The following is a 16,934-nucleotide window of genomic DNA, read 5'->3' as shown; positions in this document are numbered from 1 at the left end:
TCGGCCGCGGCTGGGTGTACACTGCCCAATGCGGTCGACATTTAACTTGCATGAAACAAAAAAAAAAAATGGCAGCTGCTCAATCAATCTGGCAGTACTATTCAGGTGCATGAAAGGGAGGGGTCATACCAATTAGAAAAAGGGGGGGTTTAAACCCCCCTGTTGTTCCTCAGCACACTGAATTATACTTGCAACAATATATGAAGACTGCAAACAAAAAGTATCGTGGTCGATCACAGCAGCTTAATGACAGCGCACAGGTGCTTGTAAAGGGCGCGGTTTACACCGAACTACAGAAAAAAAGGGAGATTCCCTCCAGCACACTGCAACAATATCAACAAAAATACTTGAATCCTACATAATAGAAATTCAAAGGTATTAGTTACATACATTTGCAAATACATGGGAAGCTGCTAGGCCTCGTCAAGGCTTCTGTCCCTAGCAGGCCCTAACACTAAGGGGTTCACGTCCGGGGTGCAGAGCACCCCAAAAAACGTCCAGCCCAGGACCCCCACAGGGCATCACACGAAAATTGAAAAAGGGTGACAGTGCAGTGTAAAGTATAGATGTGGGCGAGTAGTTAATAAGTGATGAAAAAGGGGTTAAAATATGTGAAATTACATGAATAAAAAACAAACATAAAAGGTGATGTGAAAATTAACTGTGTATTAAGTGGTGATGCCCTGAGGAGGCCCAGCCAGAGCAGCCTCAGGGGCCCTACGCCCAAACGCTCACCCCAAATGTAAATTATACCAATTATAAGGCCTCATGATAAAGGCACATATAAAATTTGGCAAATGCAAGGCCTCCTGATAAAGGTATGTACATAAATGCATCCACATTGAGAGCCAGCTTACCTAGGAATCACCCCTGGGAACTCCAACTAGCACTACTAGAACCAGCATGCCCTGCTAATACTGTATCATTCATGCATCTCATGACAACAAACAAAAAATGGCAGCTGCTCAATCAATCTAGCAGAACTAATCAGGTGCATGGAAGGGAGGGGTCATACCAAGTAGAAAAGGGGTGGGGGGGTTTAACCCCCTGTTGTTCCTCAGCACACTGAATTATACTTGCAACAATATATGGTAATAGAAATTCAGAGATATTAGTTGCATGCATTTGCAAATACATGGGAAGCTGCTAGGCCTCGTCATGGCTTCTCTGTCACTAGCAGTCCCTAACACTAAGGGGTTCACGTCCAGGGTGCTGAGCACCCCAAACAAATATTGCATCAGACCGGCATGCCCGACCGATCGCTGTCTTACCCTCGGTTGCCCGCACACACAGTGCAATTATTGGGAAGATCACAAGGCTAACCAAAGCTGGGTGCACAGACCAATCATTGCTTACCGCATCATGCAGGGGGCGTATTTTAGTTGCCGGGCTGTTACCGATTGGTTACTTTGCCCACTCATTTCTATCACCTTGTAATCCATTAGCTCTGCAATCCCTTTTCTAAGACTCAAAGGATCTGTGATCTTTATATTAATATAATGTAATCCTTCATGTACTATCTATGGAAAGGTATGTGTATCATGTCTGTGGTGATAGTCAGTATTATATTATACATGTAATACTTCATGTACTATCTATGGAAAGGTATGTGTATCATGTCTGTGGGGATAGTCAGTATTATATTATACATGTAATACTTCATGTACTATCTATGGAAAGGTATGTGTATCATGTCTGTGGGGATAGTCAGTATTATATTTATATTATACATGTAATCCTTCATGTACTATCTATGGAAAGGTATGTGTATCATGTCTGTGGGGATAGTATTATATTTATATTATAGATGTAATACTTCATGTACGATCTATGGAAAGGTATGTGTATCATTTCTGTGGGGATAGTCAGTATTATATTATACATGTAATCCTTCATGTACTATCTATGGAAAGGTATGTGTATCATTTCTGTGGTGATAGTCAGTATTATATTTATATTATAGATGTAATACTTCATGTACTATCTATGGAAAGGTATGTGTATCATGTCTGTGGTGATAGTCAGTATTATATTTATATTATACATGTAATACTTCATGTACTATCTATGGAAAGGTATGTGTATCATTTCTGTGGTGATAGTCCGTATTATATTATACATGTAATACTTCATGTACTATCTATGGAAAGGTATGTGTATCATGTCTGTGGTGATAGTCAGTATTATATTATACATGTAATCCTTCATGTACTATCTATGGAAAGGTATGTGTATAATTTCTGTGGTGATAGTCAGTATTATATTATACATGTAATACTTCATGTACTATCTATGGAAAGGTATGTGTATCATGTCTGTGGTGATAGTCAGTATTATATTATACATGTAATCCTTCATGTACTATCTATGGAAAGGTATGTGTATCATTTCTGTGGTGATAGTCAGTATTATATTTATATTATAGATGTAATACTTCATGTACTATCTATGGAAAGGTATGTGTATCATTTCTGTGGTGATAGTCAGTATTATATTATACATGTAATACTTCATGTACTATCTATGGAAAGGTATGTGTATCATGTCTGTGGGGATAGTCAGTATTATATTTATATTATACATGTAATACTTCATGTACTATCTATGGAAAGGTATGTGTATCATGTCTGTGGGGATAGTATTATATTTATATTATACATGTAATACTTCATGTACTATCTATGGAAAGGTATGTGTATCATGTCTGTGGGGATAGTCAGTATTATATTATAGATGTAATACTTCATGTACTATCTATGGAAAGGTATGTGTATCATGTCTGTGGTGATAGTCAGTATTATATTATACATGTAATCCTTCATGTACTATCTATGGAAAGGTATGTGTATCATTTCTGTGGTGATAGTCAGTATTATATTATACATGTAATCCTTCATGTACTATCTATGGAAAGGTATGTGTATCATTTCTGTGGGGATAGTCAGTATTATATTATACATGTAATACTTCATGTACTATCTATGGAAAGGTATGTGTATCATTTCTGTGGGGATAGTATTATATTTATATTATACATGTAATCCTTCATGTACTATCTATGGAAAGGTATGTGTATCATGTCTGTGGTGATAGTCAGTATTATATTATACATGTAATACTTCATGTACTATCTATGGAAAGGTATGTGTATCATGTCTGTGGGGATAGTCAGTATTATATTATACATGTAATACTTCATGTACTATCTATGGAAAGGTATGTGTATCATGTCTGTGGGGATAGTCAGTATTATATTTATATTATACATGTAATACTTCATGTACTATCTATGGAAAGGTATGTGTATCATGTCTGTGGGGATAGTCAGTATTATATTATACATGTAATACTTCATGTACTATCTATGGAAAGGTATGTGTATCATGTCTGTGGGGATAGTCAGTATTATATTATACATGTAATACTTCATGTACTATCTATGGAAAGGTATGTGTATCATGTCTGTGGGGATAGTCAGTATTATATTATACATGTAATACTTCATGTACTATCTATGGAAAGGTATGTGTATCATGTCTGTGGGGATAGTCAGTATTATATTTATATTATACATGTAATACTTCATGTACTATCTATGGAAAGGTATGTGTATCATGTCTGTGGGGATAGTCAGTATTATATTATACATGTAATACTTCATGTACTATCTATGGAAAGGTATGTGTATCATGTCTGTGGGGATAGTCAGTATTATATTTATATTATACATGTAATACTTCATGTACTATCTATGGAAAGGTATGTGTATCATGTCTGTGGGGATAGTCAGTATTATATTATACATGTAATACTTCATGTACTATCTATGGAAAGGTATGTGTATCATGTCTGTGGGGATAGTCAGTATTATATTTATATGTTTATATTTGGACCAATATTAGTTTAGGCCCATATTGGGCTCCGCAGTGAAGTATATAATTATTCAGTTTGAATTCTGATAATCTGTGTCCTCACCCCCAGACCCATGACGCTATTGATGAATCATATTATGGGAAATTAAGGGGTCTTGAATTGTGACTGATAAGTAACTAATCTCCTGTGCAATAGATGCTTTCTATAACCCTCCCCCTAACCCCTGTACTTACCATCGAGATTCCGCCAGCGATATTCTAAGCGCAGCATCCCGACTGTCGGTATTATGACCTATTTTGCTTTTCCACAATACTGCAGACAAATAGTGATATACTGTATATATAGGTGGTGACAGACATTTGATGGGCTGGTCACTTTCAGAAGGACTTGATTGCGCAGACTATCCAGGGATTGGGATAAATTGAGGCGATGACTATATATCGGCCTCTCAGATGCTATTGGCTTAGGAAGTGATGTATTTCTGCCATAAGGAACTTGAACAGACTGTAAATGCTGACTTACAGGTTCCCAGCCTGAACGATGTCCCTCTGCATTACCTGAAGCCAAACAGCTTGGTGAAATTTCGCTGTATGGTGCAGGACATGTTTGATCCAGAGTTTTACATGGGAGTTTATGAAACGATTGACCTTGGGACCAATTCCAGGGTAAGTTACTCCCATCTGTGCCCCGGGGCGGCCCTTTATATATAACCTCCCACCCAGGGGAATCCATCACTTACACTGATCATTCTCTCACCTCTGTCACACTGTGCCCTGGGGCGGCCCTTTATACATAACCTCCCACCCAGGGGAATCCATCACTTACACTGATCATTCTCTCACCTCTGTCACACTGTGCCCCGGGGCGGCCCTTTATACATAACCTCCCACCCAGGGGAATCCATCACTTACACTGATCATTCTCTCACCTCTGTCACACTGTGCCCTGGGGCGGCCCTTTATACATAACCTCCCACCCAGGGGAATCCATCACTTACACTGATCATTCTCTCACCTCTGTCACACTGTGCCCTGGGGCGGCCCTTTATACATAACCTCCCACCCAGGGGAATCCATCACACTGATCATTCTCTCACCTCTGTCACACTGTGCCCTGGGGCGGCCCTTTATACATAACCTCCCACCCAGGGGAATCCATCACTTACACTGATCATTCTCTCACCTCTGTCACACTGTGCCCCGGGGCGGCCCTTTATACATAACCTCCCACCCAGGGGAATCCATCACTTACACTGATCATTCTCTCACCTCTGTCACACTGTGCCCCGGGGCGGCCCTTTATACATAACCTCCCACCCAGGGGAATCCATCACTTACACTGATCATTCTCTCACCTCTGTCACACTGTGCCCCGGGGCGGCCCTTTATACATAACCTCCCACCCAGGGGAATCCATCACTTACACTGATCATTCTCTCACCTCTGTCACACTGTGCCCCGGGGCGGCCCTTTATACATAACCTCCCACCCAGGGGAATCCATCACTTACACTGATCATTCTCTCACCTCTGTCACACTGTGCCCTGGGGCGGCCCTTTATACATAACCTCCCACCCAGGGGAATCCATCACACTGATCATTCTCTCACCTCTGTCACACTGTGCCCTGGGGCGGCCCTTTATACATAATCTATATAAATGGCGTTTAGGTGGAGGAGACTTTACATATGCGGAAGGAAGCTCAGTCATGGCCGCCTTTGTACAGTCCTGACCGGCTCTTTTTTCTCTTCCAGACTCTGCACGTTGGGAAATACCGGGACCTGGCAGATTGCACGGTGAGTCTCTTACCTACTACATGTTGTGCAGAGAGCGAAACATATAGTATAGTCACAATGACCGTAATATGTGCAGAAATACAGTATATACAAACACAACTTGCTTTTAGTGTTAATGCTTTTTATAGAATATGCTGAGGGGCCATTGGGCAAGAAACCCCAGACTGAGAGTTATATAGTGGGAGGAGCAGTGTCCCCAGCAGCACAGAGTATATCAGGAGATGAGTGATGTGTTAGTGAGGACAGGACTGCATGTGACAGGGGCAGTGACATGATGTGAGGAGGGGAATGGAGGCAGCAGGAAGCAACAGACTGAGATTTATATAGTGGGAGGAGCAGGCTCCCCAGCAGCACAGAGTATATCAGGAGATGAGTGATGTGTGAGGACAGGGCTGCATGTGACAGGGGCAGTGACATGATGTGATGAGGGGAATGGAGGCAGCAGGAAGCCACAGAGAATTAGGTAGTGGAATGTAGATGGAGTTATAGTTATATCTGGGAGAAAGTTACAGAAAGTTTGTGGGGTAAAACACAGAGATGAAACCATCCATTGTGTAACCCTTTTGCCCTGTCGGGGAGGGCGGCGTGGGGGCCTGTGTGCGGGGAGGGCGGCGTGGGGGCCTGTGTGCGGGGAGGGCGACGCAATGATGTCTCGGTTCTTGCCTTCCTCTGTTGCCAGTAAAGTCTTCACAGTGACTGGTTTAGACGAGGGAGCAGGGACACTAGGGATAATATGTCAGTCAGGTGCATAAATATTGGGACATTGACAGAATTTCATATTTTGGCCTCTAGTCACCACCACAATGGCTTTGAAATGAAACAAACAAGATGTGATTTACCTGCAGACTCTCAGATTTTATTTGAGGGTAATTACATCCAAATCAGGTGAACGGTGTAGGAATTACAGCGGTTTCTATATGTGCCTCCCACTTTTTAAGGGGCCAAAAGTAATGGGACTATCAACTCAGAAGCTATTTCATGGACAGGTGTGGGCTATTCCCTCGTTATTTCATTATCAATTAAGCAGGTAAAAGGTCTGGAGTTGATTCTAGGTGTGACATTTGCATTTGGAATCAGTTGCTGTCAACTCTCAATATGAGATCCAAAGAGCTGTCACTATCAGTGAAGCAACCATCATTAGGCTGAAACATCAAAACAAACCCATCAGAGAGATGGCAAAAACATTAAATGTGGCCAAATCAACTGTTTGGAACATTCTTAAAAAGAAAGAACGCATCGGAGAGCTCAGCAACACCAAAAGACCCGAAGACCACGGAAAACAACTGTGGTGGATGACAGAAGAATTATTTCCCTGGTGAAGAAAAACCTCTTCACAACAGTTGGCCAAATCAAGAACACTCTCCAGGAGGTAGGTGTATATGTGTCAAAGTCAACAATCAAGAGAAGACTTCACAAGAGTGAATATAGAGGGTTCACCGCAAGATGTAAACCATTGGTGAGCCACAAAAACAGGAAGACCAGATTAGAGTTTGCCAAACAACATCTAAAAAAGCCATTACAGTTCTGGAACAACATCCTATGGACAGATGAGACAAAGATCAACTTGTACCAGAGTGATGGGAAGAGAAGAGAAGGAAAGGAACTGCTCATGATCCAAAACATACCACCTCATCAGTGAAGCATGGTGGTGGTGGTAGTGTCATGGCGTGGGCATGTATGGCTGCCAATGGAACTGGTTCCCTTGTATTTATTGATGATGTGACCGCTGACAAAAGCAGCAGAATGAATTCTGAAGTGTTTCGGGCAATATTATATGCTCATATTCAGTCAAATGCTTCAGAACTCATTGGACGGCGCTTCACAGTGCAGATGGACAATGACCCGAAGCATACTGCAAAAGCAACCAAAGAGTTTTTTAAGGCTAAAAAGTGGAATGTTATGCAATGGCCAAGTCAATCCCCTGACCTGAATCCGATTGAGCATGCATTTCACTTGATGAAGACAAAACTGAAGGGAAAATGCCCCAAGAACAAGCAGGAACTGAAGACATTTGCAGTAGAGGCCTGGCAGAGCATCACCAGGGATGAAACCCAGCGTCTGGTGATGTCTATGCGTTCCAGACTTCAGGCTGTAATTGCCGGCAAAGGATTTGCAACAAAGTATTAAAAAGTGAATGTTAGATTTAGGATTGTTTAGTTTGTCCCATTACTTTTGGCCCCTTAAAAAGTGAGAGGCACATATAGAAACCGTTGTAATTCCTACACCGTTCACCTGATTTGGATGTAATTACCCTCAAATTAAATCTGAAAGTCTGCAGGTAAATCACATCTTGTTTGTTTAATTTCAAAGCCATTGTGGTGGTGAATAGAGGCCAAAATATGAAAATTCTGTCAATGTCCCAATATTTATGCACCTGACTGTATATATGTGTGTGTGTGTGTGTGTGTGTGTATATATATATATATATATATATATATATATATATATATTTATTTTTCTATGATGTTTCCGTTGCAGCCACAGCAAGAAGTGGATTTACATTCCAGCAGAACCGTCACTTCCGAGCGGCAGACGTTCTACTGTGTCCCTGTTCCAGGAGAGTCTCCCTGGGTAAAGGAAATATCCTTTTGGTGAAATGTCTAAATGGAGAGACCGACTCCGGTGCATCAGTTATACTGGCTATACGCTGTAAGAGAGAACTCTCCATCAGACAGACCAATCACCTGACGTTACCGTACGCTGTATATAGAGAACTCGCCATCAGACAGAGCAGTCACCTGACGTTACCGTACGCTGTAAGAGAACTCGCCATCAGACAGCGCAGTCACCTGACGTTACCGTACGCTGTGAGAGAGAACTCGCCATCAGACAGCGCAGTCACCTGACGTTACCGTACGCTGTGAGAGAGAACTCGCCATCAGACAGAGCAGTCACCTGACGTTACCGTACGCTGTAAGAGAGAACTCGCAATCAGACAGACCAGTCACCTGACGTTACCGTATGCTGTATATAGAGAACTCGCCATCAGACAACAGTCACCTGACGTTACCGTACGCTGTGAGAGAGAACTCGCCATCAGACAGCGCAGTCACCTGACGTTACCGTACGCTGTAAGAGAGAACTCGCCATCAGACAGCAGTCACCTGATGTTACCGTACGCTGTGAGAGAACTCGCCATCAGACAGCGCAGTCACCTGACGTTACCGTACGCTGTGAGAGAGAACTCGCCATCAGACAGCGCAGTCACCTGACGTTACCGTACTCTGTGAGAGAGAACTCGCCATCAGACAGCGCAGTCACCTGACGTTACCGTACGCTGTGAGAGAACTCGCCATCAGACAGCGCAGTCACCTGATGTTACCGTACGCTGTGAGAGAGAACTCGCCATCAGACAGCGCAGTCACCTGACATTACCGTACGCTGTGAGAGAGAACTTGCCATCAGACAGCGCAGTCACCTGACGTTACCGTACGCTGTGAGAGAGAACTCGCCATCAGACAGCGCAGTCACCTGACGTTACCGTACGCTGTGAGAGAGAACTCGCCATCAGACAGCGCAGTCACCTGACGTTACCGTACGCTGTGAGAGAGAACTCGCCATCAGACAGCGCAGTCACCTGACGTTACCGTACGCTGTGAGAGAGAACTCGCCATCAGACAGCGCAGTCACCTGACGTTACCGTACGCTGTGAGAGAGAACTCGCCATCAGACAGCGCAGTCACCTGACGTTACCGTACGCTGTGAGAGAGAACTCGCCATCAGACAGCGCAGTCACCTGACGTTACCGTACGCTGTGAGAGAGAACTCGCCATCAGACAGCGCAGTCACCTGACGTTACCGTACGCTGTGAGAGAGAACTCGCCATCAGACAGAGCAGTCACCTGACGTTACCGTACGCTGTGAGAGAGAACTCGCCATCAGACAGAGCAGTCACCTGACGTTACCGTACGCTGTAAGAGAACTCGCCATCAGACAGCGCAGTCACCTGACGTTACCGTACGCTGTGAGAGAGAACTCTCCATCAGACAGCGCAGTCACCTGACGTTACCGTACGCTGTAAGAGAACTCTCCATCAGACAGCGCAGTCACCTGACGTTACCGTACGCTGTAAGAGAGAACTCGCCATCAGACAGCAGTCACCTGACGTTACCGTACGCTGTGAGAGAGAACTCGCCATCAGACAGCGCAGTCACCTGACGTTACCGTACGCTCCATATGTCAGCAATTGTTACTTTCATGTCGGAAATCATTTTAATTGTCCATAAATTCTTCATTAAGAGAAACTTGGTAAAACATTTATTATAGTATCTGAAACCGCAGATTAGCGATTTTTATGTGATTCCATCTTCCGCTTCTGAGCATCCGCCCACTGCGCTGGGTGGGAAATAGGTCCTGAGACGCGCTCCCGCTGCTTCATGCCACGACTCGTCTCTCCATGCAGCGAGTGAATGGGTTTGGTCTCTTAGCATTTTATAGCTGCATTATAGCCAATTATAAATGATTTATTCAGTATTTTCCATAGCGCTGGGCAGGGTGGGAAAATGGCAGCATAATAAAGCTGGGGAAGGCCCAGGTCAGGAGAGCTTACAATCTAGCGGAGACTGGTAAATGAGGCAGGAGGTGTTGGGGATAGGGTGAGAGGACTAATCCAGGGTCCGTAGCAGATAAAGTACCCGGCCGAGAGGGAGTCAGGATGCCCGTGTGTACAATATATGGCGCCCATAGCTAGGTGCGAGGCGTGAGGTGGCACCAGTGCTTCTCTGCTGTCTGCAAGTATCCCACCATTTGTACAGATGTCTCCCCATACACTTATCCTATATGCCCCATATTGCACGAGAAACCCGGTGTGACCCACGTGTAGCGATTCCTGTGCTGCTTAGTTTTATCTCAATTTTGCGTCGATTCCGTCTATAGTGCACTTAGGTACTTCATATTAGGGATTTGCCGTTTATAGTGCACTTAGGTACTTCATATTAGGGATTTGCCGTTTATAGTGCACTTAGGTACTTCATATTAGGGATTTGCCGTTTATAGTGCACTTAGGTACTTCATATTAGGGATTTGCCGTTTATAGTGCACTTAGGTACTTCATATTAGGGATTTGCCGTTTATAGTGCACTTAGGTACTTCATATTAGGGATTTGCCGTTTATAGTGCACTTAGGTACTTCATATTAGGGATTTGGTGTTTATAGTGCACTTAGGTACTTCATATTAGGGATTTGGTGTTTATAGTGCACTTAGGTACTTCATATTAGGGATTCGGTGTTTATAGTGCACTTAGGTACTTCATATTAGGGATTTGGCGTGGCTATGTAGCAATACTCGTGGCTCGTTATCTGGGGCTCTTTGCCGCGATGTAATAGGTGTATGCGGGCACATCTCTAGCTGATGCAGAATTCAGACTCAGGACTGGTTCCATCCTGCTGCCAGCGTCATTAGTGACAGCTCCAGTGTCCCCATAGGCACAGAGTGTGTAGCTCGGGCACCATGCAGGGGGTGACTATCTGGCCAGGATTGGTTATAGATGAGCACAATGACATAGGCACAGAGTGTGTAGCTCGGGCACCATGCAGGGGGTGACTATCTGGCCAGGATTGGTTATGGATGAGCACAATGACATAGGCACAGAGTGTGTAGCTCGGGCACCATGCAGGGGGTGACTATCTGGCCGGCCAGCGACCGTAAAGTATTCCTCCTTAATAATCTCACATGTACAGCAGCTCCAGCCAGGCCAGAGTGAGCGCTTCCACCTCGTACATCCCCAGCCGGCAGAAGCGAAGTTATGAGGAAGATGACGATGACGCAGGACTTCACTCCGAACAACCCACAGGTAACACCGAGTGGTAATTATTGTCTTCCTATGTAGTAATAGCAATATCGCCCCCTACAGGTCCATGCTGGGCACAGCGCCTTTATTACGGTCTCTGGTGCTGTACAATTTATCTAACAGAGAGACCTGTACGTTCTGTGACTGTGCCCATTCGGGGAATGGCTAGTGGCGCCTCTTCCTTGTAGACATTATTTGGTAGTGGCACGGGGGGCTGCTGGCTGGATGTGTATATAGATTCTGTAACCCCATCTGACTGATCAGCTATTGTCCGGTCTCTGGATAGTGTATAATGTCCGGTCTCTGGGTAGTGTATAATGTCCGGTCTCTGGGTAGTGTATAATGTCCGGTCTCTGGGTAGTGTATAATGTCCGGTCTCTGGGTAGTGTATAATGTGCACTAATGTCGCTTTCCGCTGCTCCTTACATGGAATAATACTCAGGGCCGTATTCAATTAGTTTCGCCTCAGTGAAAAAGTTCTGCCTACCCGACTTTTCGCAGCCTTCGCCTGTTTTGGAGGCGAAAACTTCTTGTGCGCGCTCCCGATTTACTCCGTATTCAATTCCCAAACAGGCGAAAACGGGACCCGGCCAATGTAAACCAGGCGACAAAGTGCAGGAAGAATCGGGGGAGTCACTGTGTACCCCAGAAAGAGACGGGCCAACTGCGGAAATCATCATGGTAGTTTAGTATTAGCCCTTAGTGACCTAGTTCTGGTGCTCAGTGGTGGTAAAGGTGGTGATTTTACGGGCAGGGTTTCCTGGTGATAATAAGTCGTCCCATCAGATCTGTGGTCTGTGGTGCGTGCATATGGCTGCCGGCGTATTCTTATGTCTCTATGGTGAGGGTTTAGAAAAAGTGAAGAAATTCCTCCGTCATACAATCACCTGCAATCCCGAAAACACGGCCCTGTCTTACTGCACCCCCAGAAGATTATTTTGTTCGTTTTATTTTCGCCCCAAATTTCTAAGGTATTCTTTGGGGTGTCCTGGGAATATTTTTTTCTTGGGGTGACTTGTCCTTTGTGGGGGGGGTGTGTATGTCGCTATTCCTGACTTCCCCGCAGTGCTGCTCTTCCTCCAGGGGCGTCACATCTCCTGAGTTATTTTTAATGATCCACAGGGGTAAGATATGTTCAGTGTTGATGCCTTTCACTCCTCAAATAGCTGGTTACCCCTGTACCTGCCCCCCGGCACCGGCACCACAGGGGCTAATAGGAAGTGTCTGTGATTCAGCAGTGTTGGTGTCTTCTGTGAGGTGCAGGTAGTGTCTATGTGCTGTAGGGTGATATCTCCATTCTATTGGTGCATATACATTTATTAGGATACATGAAGGGATGAGGAGCATAACCTGATCCTAGGAAACCCCCCTCCTAGGGCCCTCTACAAACTACCACCTGCTCGTCATCCCCCCCCCCTCCGCCCCCCCCCCCCCCTCTGACTGCCCACCGCGCCCCCCCCCTCTGACTGCCCACCGCGCCCCCCCCCTCTGACTGCCCACCGCGCCCCCCCCCTCTGACTGCCCACCGCGCCCCCCCCCTCTGACTGCCCACCGCGCCCCCCCCCCCTCTGACTGCCCACCGCGCCCCCCCCCCCTCTGACTGCCCACCGCGCCCCCCCCTCTGACTGCCCACCGCGCCCCCCCCTCTGACTGCCCACCGCGCCCCCCCCTCTGACTGCCCACCGCCCCCCCCGCTGTGGCTACCCACCACCGCCCCCCCCCCCCCCCCCTGTGGCTGCCCACCACCGCCCCCCTGTGGCTGCCAGGAGTGTGTTATTTGACCGTTGTATACATAAAATGTATACGTACAGGACATTTATGGTGGCTCAGAAGGTTTCTCTCAGTATTGTATGTAATTGGGGCCCTGATCTCTGCCGTACTAATGAATGCTGAGCTTAGCTGCATGTACAGGCGATCTCCTGGCATAGTCTGTTTCATTCTGGGAGGTACAGATGGTACAGGGGGTATGTTGGGGTTACAGGAGTCGTCCATGCCAGAACGTGCAGGTTGTGATGACAAATCTCTGGTTTCTTCCTGTGGATTTAGGGGATGACCGGGAGACCTGCAGCCTTCCCAAACGCCTGGAGACGGAGCATCCGATGAATCGTCAGGAGACCACCACAAACAGCCCCCTGTCTCTGGACCTCAACTTCCCTCTGCCTGGGGAGAAGGGTCCGGCCTGCCTTGTGAAGGTATCTGACAAAGGGTTAATTCAGTATTTTATCTTCCTGACACTGGGTGGCGCTGTCTCCCATGGAATCATGCGTCTGTGTAATGTTACATACAGGCCCTGATTCAGCAAGGAACGCACAGGAGAGAGCGCACGCACTTGGCCGATGTTTCTGCACTATGCATGCAACGCAATGCGCATGCACCAGCCAGTGCGATCAGGTTGTGGTACACAGACCACATGCAGTGTGTACGCAGACCCTTTCGAAAATAACTGAGTGTGCCATTTGTGGGTAGTGACGGGGGGTGGTCAGGCGAACACAGGCGTTATAACGCCGTTATAGAGGCGTGCATAATTAAGGCAGTGCGGCGGCATATGCAGCCATACCGTAAGCTCTACACAGGAAGCGGCTAAAATTCTGCGTCAGGTCACCACTATTGTGCTAATGGGTCCGATGGTTCTCGATGTTACCGATGGTTATGCTATCTTGCGTGTCGATCAGTCTGCGAGTAAAGAGAGATGGGCGACTTAGTATGGGGCTGGGCGTCTGCATCTTGTATCCTTCTCAGACAGCAAAACTAATTTATAATGAGTGATAACTGGCATTAATCTCTGGCCTCTCAGAGCTGTGTGATATCACATGTGATAATGGTTACTGTGGCGTTATATAGCGTTGTGCGGCTTCCTGCCCTGGGAGTAGGAACTCCCATCATCTTCTCATAACGCTGGGCAAGGGTGGTGATAGGAGGATGCCAGGTGCTGTCCTGGAGGTAGGGGGTGATATCTGGTTTGTGAGAGGAGTATTCGGGGTGGAGGGCACAACACAGGGCAGGATGGTGCCTCCTGGGTGAGTGGAAGGGGTGGCAACTGCGTAGCAAGCGGAGAATGTGTGGCAGGGGTTGGTGCCTGGGTGGCAGCGGAGAAGCAGGATTGGGGTAGTACTTTGATAGCGAGTGGTGGTACCTAGATGGAAAGTAGGGAATGCGGAGCAAGTGTTGGCCTCTGGGTTACAGTGGAAAATGCTGGACTAGGGGTGGTACCTGGGTGGCAAGAAGAACGTGGGTCAGGGTAGTACCTGGGTGTTGGGAGGAGAATGCGGGACACTGTGGCACCTGGGTGGTGAGAGGAACGCGGGGCAGGGGTGGCACCTGGGTGGTGAGAGGAACGCGGGGCAGGGTTGGTACGAGGAACGTGGGGTAGGGTTGGTACGAGGAACGTGGGGCAGGGGTGGTGAGAGAACGTGGGGCAGGGGTGGTACCTGGGTGGTGAGAGGAACGTGGGTCAGGGGTGGTGAGAGGAACGTGGGGCTGGGTGGTGAGAGGAGAGCACTGGGCACGAGTAGTAACTGGGTGGTGGGAGGAACGCGGGGCTGGGTAGGGAGAGGAGAACGTGGGGCAGGGGTGGTGAGAGAATGTGGGGCAGGGGTGGTACCTGGGTGGTGAGAGGAACGTGTGGGGCAGGGGTGGTAACTGGGTGGTGAGAGTACGTGGGCAGGGCTGGTAACTGGATGGTGAGAGGAATGCGGGGCTGGGTGGTGAGAGGAACGCGGGGCAGGGGTGGTAACTGGGTGGTGAGAGGAACGTGGGGCAGGGGTGGTACCTGGGTGGTGAGAGGAACGCGGGGCAGGGGTGGTACCTGGGTGGTGAGAGAACGTGGGGCAGGGGTGGTACCTGGGTGGTGAGAGGAACGCGGGGCTGGGTGGTGAGAGGAGAGCACTGGGCAGGAGTAGTAACTGGGTGGTGGGAGGAAAACGCAGGACAGGGTTGGTACCTGTATGGTGACAGGAGAAGATGGGGCAGGGGTGGTACCTGGGTGGTGAGAGGAGAACGCGGAGCAGGGTTGTACTTGGGTGATGAGGAGAATGTGGGCAGGAGGGGTACTGGGTGGTAGAGGAGAACGTGGTGGGCAGGGGGGACTGTGTAGTGAAAGAAAGTGGGGCAGGGGTGCGACGAGGGGTGAAGTGAACAATCGGCCTCCTTAGATGAGGTTCTGATCTAGCTCCATGGCAGGAAACATTGCACAGCACTGTAGTCTTATTATTGTTACGGAGTTTTACTATAAAATCCTGTAAATACCCAGATGATGATCCCTGACCTGTCTATAACCCATAGGGCTGTGCAGGGGAGGTGGCGGCCGGCCCCCATAGGGCTGTGCAGGGGAGGTGGCGGCCGGCCCCCATAGGGCTGTGCAGGGGAGGTGGCGGCCGGCCCCCATAGGGCTGTGCAGGGGAGGTGGCGGCCGGCCCCCATAGGGCTGTGCAGGGGAGGTGGCGGCCGGCCCCCATAGGGCTGTGCAGGGGAGGTGGCGGCCGGCCCCCATAGGGCTGTGCAGGGCCTTGTACAGTGTTAGTCTGGGATTGACTGCACATCCTTGTACAATTGTATTATATTGTGCACGTGGCTGAGCAGCCGATCCCAGATAAGTGCTCTTACCAACTTGGTGTCATTCTGTCCCTCCTGATCGCTACACTAAGTGCCACATTGTAACCCTGGATGGTCCTCCTGCCTGTACCTGCTACATCGGGTCATAGGTCCCATTCGCAGTAGAGCCCAGGATCCTGTGGCCCCCACATATTACCCCTAGGGGGAACGTTGATCCCTGTATAAGCTTGTGGCCGCTATGCCGTATTACAGCTGTATGGGTACTCGGATGCATAGCCTAGGATGAGCCCTCCCCCGTCAGGGTGTAACGATGATCTCTCGCCACAGGTGTATGAGAACTGGGACGCCTATAAAGTGAATGACGTGCTGGAGGTGTACGGCGTCCTGTCCATGGATTCTGTACCGAGTGCCGTGAGCGAGGGCAGGTGAGTATCAGATACGTTCTCCTTTCTCACGTGTGGAACGTGTGAGACAACCTGGCTGGTAAGGGGCGGAGCAGTTATTGTGCGTTCATTACCTAGATGTGGCTACATGGATAATCATTGGTGATCATTCTGGCACCCTGCACCTGTCACAGCTCGTGCAGTTCCTCTCTCCTGCCTGGGGTGTCGCGCTCTGCTCTGCACACTGTAGTCTGTATCTCAGCAGTTTTGTTGCTAGAAGCACCAGAGCGCAGAGTGACACCCCAGGCAGTAAAGACGAATTGCATGAGCTGTGACAGGTGCAGGGTGCTAGAATGAACACTAAATCCGGTTACTACAGATGCCCAACGTGAGAGAATCCTTTCCTTTGTGTCACAATGTGAGAGAGAGAATCCTTTCCATTGTGTCACAAAGTGAGAGAGAGAATCCTTACCATTGTGTCACAACGTGAGAGAGAGAATCCTTTCCATTGTGTCACAATGTGAGAGAATCCTTTCCATTGTG

General features: G+C 47.6%; 1 protein-coding gene across 1 annotated transcript in view; it reads left to right on the top strand.

Moving 5' to 3' along the window:
• MCMBP (minichromosome maintenance complex binding protein) overlaps positions 1 to 16,934 on the top strand; it is a 44,408-nt gene that overhangs the window by 16,522 nt on the left and 10,952 nt on the right. The window contains exons 3-8 of the mRNA XM_088466425.1: positions 4,398 to 4,538; positions 5,626 to 5,667; positions 8,146 to 8,249; positions 11,342 to 11,460; positions 13,504 to 13,649; positions 16,336 to 16,433. Of these exons, the coding sequence (XP_088322551.1) occupies positions 4,398 to 4,538; positions 5,626 to 5,667; positions 8,146 to 8,249; positions 11,342 to 11,460; positions 13,504 to 13,649; positions 16,336 to 16,433 (650 nt within the window). The remainder of the gene's footprint in view (positions 1 to 4,397; positions 4,539 to 5,625; positions 5,668 to 8,145; positions 8,250 to 11,341; positions 11,461 to 13,503; positions 13,650 to 16,335; positions 16,434 to 16,934) is intronic.

This window comes from Taudactylus pleione, unplaced genomic scaffold (genome assembly GCF_031769625.1).
Source record: "Taudactylus pleione unplaced genomic scaffold, aTauple2 ptg003137l, whole genome shotgun sequence".
NCBI lineage: Eukaryota > Metazoa > Chordata > Amphibia > Anura > Myobatrachidae > Taudactylus > Taudactylus pleione.
The sequence above is the reverse complement of the archived record's forward strand: the minus strand, read 5'-3'. Positions and strand labels throughout refer to the sequence as shown.